This window comes from Mixophyes fleayi, chromosome 1 (genome assembly GCF_038048845.1).
Source record: "Mixophyes fleayi isolate aMixFle1 chromosome 1, aMixFle1.hap1, whole genome shotgun sequence".
NCBI lineage: Eukaryota > Metazoa > Chordata > Amphibia > Anura > Limnodynastidae > Mixophyes > Mixophyes fleayi.
Genome location: NC_134402.1, coordinates 231,151,984 through 231,165,120, shown reverse-complemented (window position 1 = coordinate 231,165,120; position 13,137 = coordinate 231,151,984). Strand labels below are relative to the sequence as shown.

The window sequence follows — 13,137 nt, the reverse complement described above, 5'->3', positions numbered from 1 at the left end:
TTCTTTTTTTTTTTTTTTTTCATTCTTTCTTTCTGTTTAAATACAAGTTATTTTTCCTCTCTCTCTTGGTTACTTCAGTTTAGCTTCCTCTATTCATTTGTCAGATAGGAAGTTGGGGTGGAACCTTCAGGCTGTTGTCTCACTACATGCAATCCTTTTATCCCAGCACAAAATGCTTCCAGGCTAAGGCTGTTGTCAGACGAGCTACAAAACAGCATAGGTTGTAGCTGAAGAAGTGCTGCGTGTATGACAGAAACCAAGAATTGACCTTGAGCAGAGTACTGCAGAAATTGAACTGTATTTCCTTTAGCTGCAAAACTCTATGATTTTGTAGCGTTTGTGAGAGAAGCGTGAGGACCAGTACTTATGGGCTTTTGCAGTGCCAGTGCTTATACTCATGGAAGTCCTTCCTTATTTTTTTTTTATTTTTTTAAAGTTCAATCTGATGTTGTCTTCTGACTCCTTAATCTTATGTATATTAGCTCGATCTACTAACAAAAGCAAGTTATCTGGCAATTAAAATTGAACTCTCTATTCTTTGTAGTCAGCAAATTTGTGACAAAACGACCAGGTATTGTTTTCACAAGATTCTAAATATAAACCAAGTATCGACTATCGGCAAGAACTGAGGAACTTATCTAGAATCCATTTTGGTATCTACTGAGAAACCCTGTGATATAGCTTTTTCTTTTATTTGCGTGGTACCATGAGACAACTGTTCCTCTCACTTCCTTGACAGGACAATGCTAGGCTTAGAAATTACTTACTGGCTTTTTTAGAATAGAGGATACTCCCTTTAATTTCACAAAATGTGATTGCCTGTTTCTGTTTTGTGGAAGGCATTATTGTGTTTTACTTCTGGGATTGTAAATAGTTCATTAGCTATTTTATATTTTTGGAATTTGGAGGAAAAACAACATACCGGTAGTATAAATTAAGCAGTTTTCATTTAAATATAAAAAAAAAATATTACTTTGGACTAGAGATGAGCGCACTCGGATTTCTGAAATCCGAGCCCACCCGAACGTTGCCGATCCGAGCCGGATCCGAGACAGATCCGGGTATTCCCGCCAATTGAAAAACTGAAACCGAGGCTCTGAGTCATAATCCCGCTGTCGGATCTCGCGATACTCTGATCCTATAAATTCCCCGCTATTCGCCGCCATCTTCACTCGGGCATTGATCAGGGTAGAGGGAGGGTGTGTTAGGTGGTCCTCTGTCCTGCTATATCTCGTGCTGTTCAGTTCTGTTCTGTGCTGTGCTGTGCTCTGTGTTCTGCTCAGTCCAGTGGTGCTGTGTCCTGTGCTCTGTCCTTCTGAGTTCAGTGGTGCTGCTGGGTCCTGTGCTGTGTCCTGTTCAGTCCAGTGGTGCTGTGTCCTGTGCTCTGTGCTTCTAAGGGCATAGTTATTTCCCCATTATTCCCAAGTGTTTAAAAAATTTCAAAAAAAGTTATAAAAAAAATTACAAAAAGAGTAATTATAAAAAAAATATCCCAAAACAATCCTGCAGTATAAGTCCATTGGTACTGCTATATTACAAAGTTCACTGATTCTGCAGTATAAGTCTAGTGGTACTGCTATATTACAAAGTTCACTGATTTTGCAGTATAAGTCCATTGGTACTGCAATATTACAAAGTTCACTCATTCTGCAGTATAAGTCCATTGTTGTTACTGCCATATTACAAATTTTACTGATTCTGCAGTATAAGTCCAGTGGTACTGCTGTATAACTCCAGTCCAGTGGTACTCTCCTGTGCCGCATATAATTTTTAAAGGCTTTGCCGAGTGTGTATGGCTTCGGGGTACACTCTCTTGTTCTACATATAATGCAGAACAAAAATTTGGAGGATAAAGTAGGGAAAGATCAAGACCCACTTCCTCCTAATGCTGAAGCTGCTGCCACTAGTCATGACATAGACGATGAAATGCCATCAACGTAGTCTGGCAAGCCCGATGCCCAATCTCCTAGTACAGGGCATGTAAAATCCAAAAAGCCCAAGTTCAGTAAAAGTAGCAAAAAGAGAAACTTCAAATCATCTGAGGAGAAACGTAAAGCTGCCAATATGCCATTTACGACACGCAGTGGCAAGGAACGGATTAGGCCCTGGCCCGTGTTCATGACTAGTGGTTCAGCTTCACCCAAGGAACTAAGCCCCCCCCCCCCCCTCTACAAAAAAATTAAGAGAGTTATGCTGTCAGCAACAACACAGCAAACAACTCTGCCTTCTAAAGAGAAATTATCACAAATCCCCAAGGCGAGTCCAAGGGTGTTGGTGGTTGCGAAGCCTGACCTTCCCATCACTGTACGGGAAGAGGTGGCTCCTTCCACCATTTGCAGCACGCCCTCTGCATATGCTGGAAGGATCACCCGCAGTCCAGTTACACATTTGGCTAATGAAGGTGTGAATGTTGTACACCGGGAGAAGGATATTGATGTAGCTGGCGCTGAGGAGGATGTTAATGATTATGATGCAGACAGATACCAAATTGCCTTTCTCAATTTCTATTCTAGATTATATAACGGCTGAATATTTTTCTACTTTACTCCTAGTGGAGAGGGGATCTGATGCAGACAGATACCAAACTGCCTTTGTCCATTTCTTTGTATATTTGAATTTCTAGTTCTACAGTCTATGCAGGCTGCTTTTTTTATATTCAACTACAAGTGTAGGGCGGGGGTGGGGGGGGGCATAGATAGCCACCAAAGTAACGTGGTCCATTTAATTTAACTTTCTAGCTCCACAGTCTGTGCAGCCTGCTTTTTTTTATCTTCAAAGTATTTACAAGCCTTGCAATCTAAATTAACAAGAGGTAGTGACGTGCTAGAACTCCACCCTCTATATGCTGCACAGGATGGAGGAGCATCAAAAGGCCATTCAAGCCTACACAGCCACCTACAATATAGGAAAAGGAGTGGGGATGCGCCTGAGTCAAGCGCAGTGGAGACTGATTTCCGTGTTGTGCAAGGTTCTCCAGCCGTTTGAACTTGCCACACGAGAAGTCCGTTCCGACACTGCCAGCTTGAGTCAGGTGATGCCCCTGATCAGGCTTTTGCGGAAGCAGCTGGAGAAAGTGAGGGAGGAGCTGGTACACCATTGCGATTCCACCAAGCATGTAGCTCTTGTGGATGAAGCCCTTCGTACGCTTTGCCAGGATCCGAGGGTGGTCATAAAGTCAGAGGAATACATTCTGGCCACCGTTCTAGATCCTCGGTTTAAAGCATATGTTGTGTCTCTGTTTCCGGCGGACACAAGTCTACAGCGGTGCAAAGACCTGCTGGTCAGGAGATTGTCCTCTGAAGAGGACCGTGACATGCCACCAGGTCCACCTTCATTTTCATCACTGTTTGTGCAGTTACAAAAAAGAGGAACTGCCATTTCTATTGCTACCTTCTTTCTTTCTGTATTTCCTGTGTCCTGTGGTCTGTTCTGCTAAGGGCATTGTTATTTCCAAGTTATCCAAAAGTTCTAAAAAAACAAATCAAAATTTATAAAAAAAATAAATACTTGTACTGCTATTTAAAAGTCTAACTACGATCATTCACTGTTGCTGTACCCAAAAATAATAGGTACTGCTATTAAAGTACAGTCCAGTGGTACTCTCCTGTGCCGCAGATAATTTGTAAAAGCTTTGCCGAGTGTGTGTAGTTATGTATCACAGGTTTTAAGAAGAGGCACAACACTGACAACCTGTTAGAGAAACTGAGGGAAATAATCTCTCTGTGGCTCACCCCACTTAGACTCTCCTGGGGATTCGAATAACTGCCATTTCTAGTACTACCTTCTTTCTATATTTAAAAAAAAACAAAACTGTCATTTCTATTACTACGTTAATTGTTTGTGCAGTCACAAGAAAGAGGAACTGCGCCCTTAACTGCTATGTTGGTTTTAGACGTCCATCCGGTGTCCGCCATCTGTGCACTGGAATTCAGACCAGTTGAGGGTTTTATTATTATATTGTGGCCCCGATATCAAATTGGGTACCGGGGCCACACCACTACGCAGTCCAGATACTTGTTTGGTGGAATTCAGACCAGTTGAGGGTTTTTTTATTATATTGTGGGGACCACTCCACTACGCAGTCCAGATACTTTTGGTGGAATTGAGACCAGTTGAGGGTGATATATTGTGGCCCCGGTACCAAATTGGGTACCGGTACCAAATTGGGTACCGGGACCACTCCACTATGCAGTCCAGAAAGCTACCTCGGTGAAACGTTTTGGACTAAAAACAATATTGTGAGGGTGGTCAGAATAGACTGGAAATTAGTGGAAATGATTGTTATTGAATGTTATTGAGGTTAATAATAGCGTAGGAGTGAAAATAAGCCCAAAAACTTGATTTTGGAACTTTTTATGCTTTTTTCAAAATAAATCCAAAACCTTCAATCCGAACCAAAACCTTTAGACAGGTGTTTTGCAAAACAATTCCGAACCCAAAACATCAAGCATATCCGAACACAAAACACGAGACACCAAAAGTGGCCGGTGCACAACCCTACTTTGGACTTCTAGTCATTACTTTTCTATAGGGGGTATTCAATTTCCCGAGATGTGCCTCAGGAATGGTTGTGAATTAAGTGGAAGAATTAATGCATTCAGAGCGGATTATACACATTTCAAAAACCTGTAAAGCTGGCTCAATTTTAAAAAGTAAAAAATTAGGACCTGACAGGTAATTTTTAATGCAAACTTTCCTGCGATAGAGTTGATGTGTTTTGTTTTTTGTTTTTTTTTAATACATTTTATAAAATAAAATGATGGAAGAATTACATAGTCACTTGATTATAATATTGCTTTGTTGGTCACTATTGAAGCATGATGAAACAGACACATTGGATTAGTATAAACATGTACGATTTTCATTTACCTAATTTTCTATGTCTACCATAATAAAAAAAAATGTTTGCAATGTGCAGACCATTACCAGTTAGGTCCACTCACTGCAGTCTTACTGGTCGTCTAATGAACAGCCACGATATGATTAGTTTACATTATGTCTAAATGACCAGTGCCTTTAAAGGTTAGAAGCAAACGTGCTTACTTTAATTCTTCTGGAGCCCTGTGATAGTACCTGAAAACCATGATATAACCAACTTGTGCATACATGCTGCAACAAATATGTAGGTATTGAAATGTCTGAGCTGCAGCCACAAGGCAGAGGATAACAGGATAACATTCTTAGGATAATGTTTACTGTACTTGATCAGGACAAGACAGTGAAATGATCTGATCATGTAAAGGCTCAATTTAGAAGTAGTGTTTAAAAAAAAATAAAAATGCATGTCAAACATTTACAACTCTAGTATGAACTCACAGCTACCCTTTGTAAAATATTATTGTGTTAAGTACATGCTGTTTCTTTCTACCTTGGATTCCCCAAAGGTACAAAAGTTGCATTACCTGTTCTATGTCCTCCAGGCATACTATATAACCTTGTGTTTTCTTATCTGTGCTAGGCAAAACATACCTCCATTCTCTAGTAAAATAAACACACTGCAGGTGGAATATTACAGATTTACAGGTGTAACTGTAGTGGTGCCGCAGGTTTTTTTTGTTTTAATTTTTTTTTTGTGAATTTGTTTTATGTAAATATTTGCCTTAATTTATAATTTTTAAACAAATGTCTTGTTGGTAGTAATAATTTTCAGTAATTAATATTGAATAGTTATTTAAAGTATTTGACTAGGAGTTGTGTATCTGTTTATCTGCACATCATTGTCCCAGTGGCTGGAATGTTTGCAGCACCCCCAATATTTTTTTGTAGAGGAGTAGAGCAGTGTCCTGATCTCTGTCTAAAAAAAATGTTTTACCTTGAAGAGTCATGTGCGGCTGTCTCAACCTTCTGTGGTTGAGGCAGCCGCACATATGATTTGTAGCTATGGGAAATAGATGCTTCCACTAGACCATTCTTTAAGAAACCAGCTATATTGGCTCTCTGTTTTGGTGCATCTAGCTGTGGAAAATAATTCCCTTTACTTGCTTGCCATACTTCAGTGTATTTGTTGCTAAACAAGTTTTTTTTATCAACCAACCAACCTACAAGATGTTACTTTATACAGCTCTCGAAGATGGATTTCTTTATTGTTAAAAAGTAACGTATAGCAGTAACCATAATATAGCACAGTGGTTAATTACCCTCTTAACCTCACTAGGCTATCCTATTTTCACCCTTTACACAATTCACACAAGACAATAGCCCTCTGATCCCCTGACCAACATTGCTGTGTGACTGGATCATACAGCTACTAAGCACTTTTTATGTTTGCAATCTGGCTGGACCAATATGCAATGTGTAGCACTTAATCTCATGTATCCATCTCCCAGTGCCTTTGTAAGCTTGCGAGCAGTGCCCTCTTACCTCTCTGTCTGTATTACCCAATATTATTTATTACTGTGTTTGTCCCCAATTCTAAAGATCCACGGAATTTGCTTGCGCTATATAAATGTTGATAATATAGTACAGTGGTTGTCCTACGTGGGCTAGTCCTTACGATCCGCCTGACATGTATTGCCAAACTGCCCGTTCATCTTTCTGTCTTAGAGCATATCTCCAGAGGGCCTGTTGGTACACACACATACATATAGTAGACATCTGTCAACCTTACTTAGGGTCGTGCTCCATAAATATGCCAATTATACATTTAATTTTTTTCATGCATTTATCTTGTTTTGGGGCTGACTTGTAAAAATGTGTCTGGTGACGTGTGTGTGTGTGTGTGTTTGTGTAATATATATTTACATTCTTCAAATGCTCTATTAAGAGGAGGGCATTGTACATTGTTTTGTGTATGGTTTTAACACGTGGTGGTTTTTCAAACACAATCCTCTTTGACTGCAGGGGTGATCCATGTTCCTGATCGTATGTAGATGAAGCCTCTGTGATTTCATTCATTTAAATCATGCATGCTTACCTTCGCAAAATCATGGAGTTTCAACCAATGACGCTACTATGATTTTAGAGTAGTTTCATTGAAAACAAGAAGTGCCGAAAAAAAAGTGGTTGCTGTCTCATGTGAAAGAGAAAATGAGTGGTGAGACTACTTATCTTAATAGTACACATCCTGAAGGACACTGATAATGTAGCGTTTAACCGTACAGAGTGTAAAGCTGGTTACACACTGAAGAATTTTTCCAACCGATGTGCTATCTCAAACATACCTATGACTGAAGGTCCGATCAGTCTGACGATTCATGCATTATTATTATTGGTCCAGCCCACAAAATGGCTGCCTCCACTATGTGCAGGTAGCAGGTATAATTTAAATAACCTATATCGCCTACACACTTTACTTTGAATGCAGCCTACTATTTCAGTCAGTGCTCAGTGATGTTCCTGGCTTGTAGGGAAATCATAGGATGTCTTCTCACAAATATTGGTTCAGCCCAAAGAATCGCTGACTCCACTGTCTGCAGGAAGTAATGTTTTGTCAGACAGCAATTTATGCTACCTTTGAAGGATAGCGCTGTAGTTGTAAGGCTTGTTGAATCTACCCCTGTTATAGTGCTGCTAATGTAGAGCAGGTTTGGTCATGTGTTAAGCATTAGAAACTATTAGATGTACATTCTGATTTTGGATGCTTTTGGAGTATTTATATGACTTCTACATGACCTGACAATGAGTCAGTGGCGGCATGTGTTCAAGTTTTGATGGAGGTCAATCATTGTTTACTGAAAGTCTGGGAGAATGTGCTTTCTAAGATTCTAATACCATATGTGTTCCAGTATGTTCGAGCATACCTTGTTTATATTTGAACTAAACTGTTCTTAAGAAAAGAAGCATGGACATAAGTAATTTTGTTCTATTTTATTTCATTTAGATGAGTGACTTTTTTACCAAGGTAAAATTAAAAATCATCTGTGCATGCCTCTGGAATTGTTAGAATACTTGATTTTGCAGAATCAAAGCCTTTTTTGTTTTGTTCAGTACATTTGTTCAATGCAATTGTGTGCCAATTTGAAAAAATTACAAAAGACAGAAAAACCACTTACTGCTCAAAAAGGCAAAAGATGAATAATAACTTATACTTAGTAACATTTGTGTTTGATTTGAAAATCTGCAAATAATATCCAAGTAAAAACATGTCAAATGCATGCTTTTGACACCTATGTTTACAATGCTTCCGTGACAAAACGAGTTGCTTTCATCTATGAAAAACATTTATTTGTCTGAAGCTTTCACAGGCAAACATATGTAAATGCAAGTGGGCTATGAGCGGCGGGCATCTGCCCCTCAGGCCTGTCCCATAGTGGGCTACCTGGGGCTTGGTCACTGTACCGCCTGCATTTATTTTCCTTTAAAATGTGGTTAATAGGTTGCTGAGTCAAGTCGTCCTCCCCAGTTGAATTTAAACACTAGTAAGAAAGCAAATGAGCATGGTTCCCTTTGAATATAATCTGTTATACTGCCTTAACCCCCCCCCCCCCTCGAAAACAAGGCTGCTACATTTTAATTGAAGTAAATTCAAGGAATAATGTACTTTTTAAATGCTTACAGTTAATTAGGGTATGGTATGTAAGTACTGGCATATAACATTGCACCATAGCAACTGGAGCATCTCGTCACTTCTGTTTCCCCTCTAGTTGTCTATCTCCTGTGGGGCCCTGTCTTTTATACATGCATATTTATTTAATTTTCTTTATCTTTATTTTTGTCTCACAAAATTTTGCTGCCACAGAGAAATTTTCCAGGCTTGCATTAAAATAATTTATTATTGAGTAAGTGCTACTATTTTAGAATGCACACTATAATACATACGGATGTAAAAATACTATTCACTCTATTTATGTTTCTTTATTTTAGGAAGTCTTTAATGTGTCATGATAGTGTCTAGGAATACACATTGGCAAACATGCATACATTGCACCAAATATAATATTGGGTAGAGAGAATTATTGGTTGACTTCAGATAGAAATAAGCAATAACACCAAATGTACTACACTATGCATTACTACAAATGACAGTGAAATGACAGCTGTATAATTTGTGTGTTAACCAAAGCTATTTGTGATGAAAATTTGTTTCACTAACCATCACCCACTAGTAAAACTTTTCATTACCTTTCAGATGCTGAATGCCGCTGTCTGATGCAAGGCATGCAGAATCAAGTTGTGGCACAGAATGAGTTTAAAAAATGACGCCGGCCATGAGAAGGCGTCTTGCAATTTATACATTTATCCCCAAATCTCTCGAGATGACTCTAACTGCTGCTCTGTTTTGGCCACAAAGGAATCGTCTGCCTCAGATGTCATCAAGACTGCAGTCTCTGCTCTCGGACTGGACGCTTCCAAAACCTATGTTCTAGCTGAGGTGAAGGAGTCTGGAGGGGAGGAGTGGATTCTGGATGTCAATGATTCTCCAGTACAAAGGGTTCGTCTTTGGCCACGCAAAGCACAAGAAAGTCACTCCCAGGTAGAAGGGTATTATTTCCTGCTACAAGAGAAGAACCAGGATGGAAGCATTAAATATATCCATCTACCTCTTGTGTCAGAAGAGGATAAAGCCAGGAGGCTTGTGGAGAGGGGTTTTCTTCCTCGATCCCAGGAGGATTACAATGATTTGTGTAACTTGCCCAATCTTACAGAGTCAACCATTTTAGGAAACCTTAAGACCCGTTTCCTAAAGCACAAGATCTACACATATGCAGGAAGTATCCTGATAGCTATCAACCCCTTCAAATTTTTACCCATCTATAACCCGAAGTATGTAAAAATGTATGACAACCACCAACTGGGTAAACTGGAGCCCCACATTTTTGCCATTGCGGATGTTTCTTATCATACTATGTTAAAGAAGAGAGTCAATCAATGCATTGTGATTTCTGGTGAGAGCGGCTCAGGAAAGACACAGAGCACAAATTTCTTAATACACTGTCTGACAGCGTTGAGTCAGAAAGGCTATGCTAGTGGAGTCGAGCGAACCATATTGGGGGCCGGACCCGTGCTCGAGGTAATAATATATTGGTCAAAGGGGCATATACTAACGGCATGACCTTTTTTTAAAGAGGATCTCCATATAGATCTAATGGAGTTATTCTATTTTCTAGGAGCTCCTAATATGTTTGTGTTAATTATATACTATTGCATTTCCATGTGTCAAATAAGTTTTGTTTTGGTTTTTTTTAGTGATACTCAAATGATGTTTTATTGTTATGTTATTTATTTTCCTCCACCCCAATTGAATTGTCAAGCACACTATATTATATAGTTTTGTACTCAAACATACCAGAGAACTGCTACCTCTATTTGAGTGTGTATGTATTGACAAATGTTTAATGATGGTTCTCTTTGGCAACAGTATACCTATATACATGTATCCCCTGAAACAGATGGTAGAGATTTAGAAATTCTTTTAAGGAGGTAAACTAAAAATGCAATTTTGTTATTGCCATCAAAATAATACTTTAAAGGACATTTTTGGATGATTGTGTAGGTTATACGTTTCACCAGAGATTTCTTAAAGTTTGAAGTATGTTTATGGCTCTGTTTCATATTTGGTAACAAGCCCAATGCATTAGTATAAACACTTGTTTATACTTTTTATGTTTTATTACGTTGAAAACCCCCCAAAACCTCAAGCATATCATGGAACATAGAAAATAATTGTACAAAACTTAACTTTTTATATGAAAAGCATGTAGAAGAAAGCAAATTAAATAGGCAGCAAACGCCACATAAAATTATCGCAGAGAGGGTTAACACTGGATCAAATAATCACATATCTGATCTAAATCTGAGATTCTGTGAAAATGTTTAACAAATTAGAAATGTTCCTAGAGTGTTTCCTTTTTACATCATGGCTGCACTGGTGTAGCATTAAATAAACAAAAACAGTTCTGGTACTGAAAGCTTTCAAATTAATTTAAGTATATCACAGGATTTATATAAACACAGAGAGAATAAAGTTCCCCAGACTTAGGCAGCCTGTTCACTTTAAAGAGAATCTGCTTGTTATCTATGGTTGCTAAGACATCGAACATCAACACCATTTGATCTTAGTTCTGTTTCCTGTATAGGGGGGTTTAATATGTGATCTGTTTACTGTTTGAGGGATGGGACAGAAGTCACATCAATCCATAGATGTGATTTGATTCCTTCAGAAGCTCAGAAACTCAACAGTCAAGTGAGTGGCCAAGAATATCCTATTGTTTTGGTTCCACAGTGGTATGTTTACTTTTAGTGCCCATCTTGAGTTTTAAGAGCAAGTTTCCACTCAGCATCTCCCATGGGAATTAAGTTCTAGCCATCCCAAGGCTCAAGTTTGGAGAAAAAGGTGGTGCTTCTGAGATGTCAAAAAGTTATAATATCAGGGTAAGGGGATAACAAAATCACATTTAAAAAAAAATAAATATATATATATATATATATATATATATATATAATATATATATGTATTGGCAAAAAAATGTAATGCAGGGTCTGAGATATGGGGGTATATTTACTAAGCTGCAGGTTTGAAAAAGTGGAGATGTTGCCTATGGCAACCAATCAGATTCTAGTTAGCATTTTGTAGAATGCACTAAATAAATGATAGCTAGAATCTGATTGGTTGCTATAGGCAACATCTCCACTTTTACAAACCCTCAGTTTAGTAAATCTAGCCCATGGTCTTTTTTATTTTTTTTTATTCTCCACAAAAAGAACCCTTTATTAACAGAAGATGAAGCTTTGCAGACAAGGCTTTTATCAAGCTTCACCTTAATGTTTTCGGAGATGGTTTGATTTTCTGGATGGCAAAGTGCAATAGATGTGAGATAAAAGTCCACTACTTCACTTCAGGCAGTGGTGCTCTAACTCTACTCCTGACAAAATCCTTCAGTCAGATGTATCCCCCGCATAAGGCTAAACATTAAAAAAACTAAAATATTATTTTATCATAAACGCTATTTTATTGTGCCACTACAGAAAGAATAACAAATCTGGTGCACAACATTTTGGGGGACATTCCATTGTCTCGGGTGCAGATAAAGCATCTATCTAGAGTCACATTAATATTTTCAGACATGGCTTGAATTTCTGGATGGACTGTGGATAGACCTGGCATCTGGAAGGAACAATGTCGGGTATCAAGTAAATGTCAGAATTGCAAATACGTTGACAATTACTGAAACAAAAGAGGAATTGTGTGCAATTCCTGTCCAATAAAGGATGGAGTATGTTAAAGAACCAGGACAAAATAAGTAACCGGATTAAGGGCATTCGGAATCCAAAGAAGTTAAGTTTGATCCTGTTGAAGACCTTAGACACCACAAAAGAGTGAGAAACGATTTGGAGATCTAAATAACCGCCAGAAATATCCATTTTCCAATGGCAGTGACATTGACACAAGTCCATGACATTGATGCCTGTTGGGTCGTATTCAGTAATGTTTCCTGCTTTGCCTAAATGCAAGAGGCCAGTAGTGGGGGAAAAAAGGAGTGTTGAGAAATGACCACAAGTATTAAGTTCTGAACATTTTTATTTATTTATTTTGGAGGAGGATTTATTATTCCATAACATGACCTCTCCAGCTAGGTGTTCGAGTTTCTTTGCATTCACAGGGTATTCTTTCTAAAAATAGTCCCCTGGTCCTACAGTAAGATACGTGTGAGAACCCACCTGTTTAGGTTCTTCAGTAGCTGGAAATTGGGAGCCAAACAGCTTAGTTTGTTTCTGGAAGTCTTTCTGCACAATACACTTCTTCTGGCTGCGCTCTCAGATGTGTGTGATCATTCTTTTGTTTAAAGTAATCCGATCAACTAGTAATCAATATATATATATATATATATATATATATATATATATATATATATATATATATATCTATATAATGTGTGTGTGTGTATGTATTATAATATAGCGCCACTAATTCCGTGCATGGAGATCACTGACGGATTTTCTTTAATTGTTCACCAAAATTGTAGCTAAAATATATCATCCAGGACCACATCAGGCATGTGCCTAAGACAAGGTGCTCACAGGCTACAGCAGAGAAATAAGATTGTTACAACAACTTTATAACAGGGTCATTACGGAGATCCACTATATTGTATTGTATGTGCCTGTCTTTGTAATTGTGCTAACTTATAGTCCGCAATAATTATGGAAGCAAATTGCTGTAGGAACACATTAAAATATGTGATCAACATTTTTGGCAAG

At 38.4% G+C, this 13,137-nt stretch overlaps 1 protein-coding gene across 7 annotated transcripts in view; it reads left to right on the top strand.

Moving 5' to 3' along the window:
- Positions 1-13,137, top strand: part of MYO9B (myosin IXB) — a 159,758-nt gene that overhangs the window by 14,080 nt on the left and 132,541 nt on the right. For all 7 annotated transcript variants that reach the window (XM_075207031.1, XM_075207050.1, XM_075207020.1 and 4 more), the window contains exon 2: positions 9,068-9,949. In XM_075207031.1, coding sequence (XP_075063132.1) covers positions 9,122-9,949 — 828 coding nt within the window. In that variant the 5' untranslated portion in view covers positions 9,068-9,121. The remainder of the gene's footprint in view (positions 1-9,067; positions 9,950-13,137) is intronic.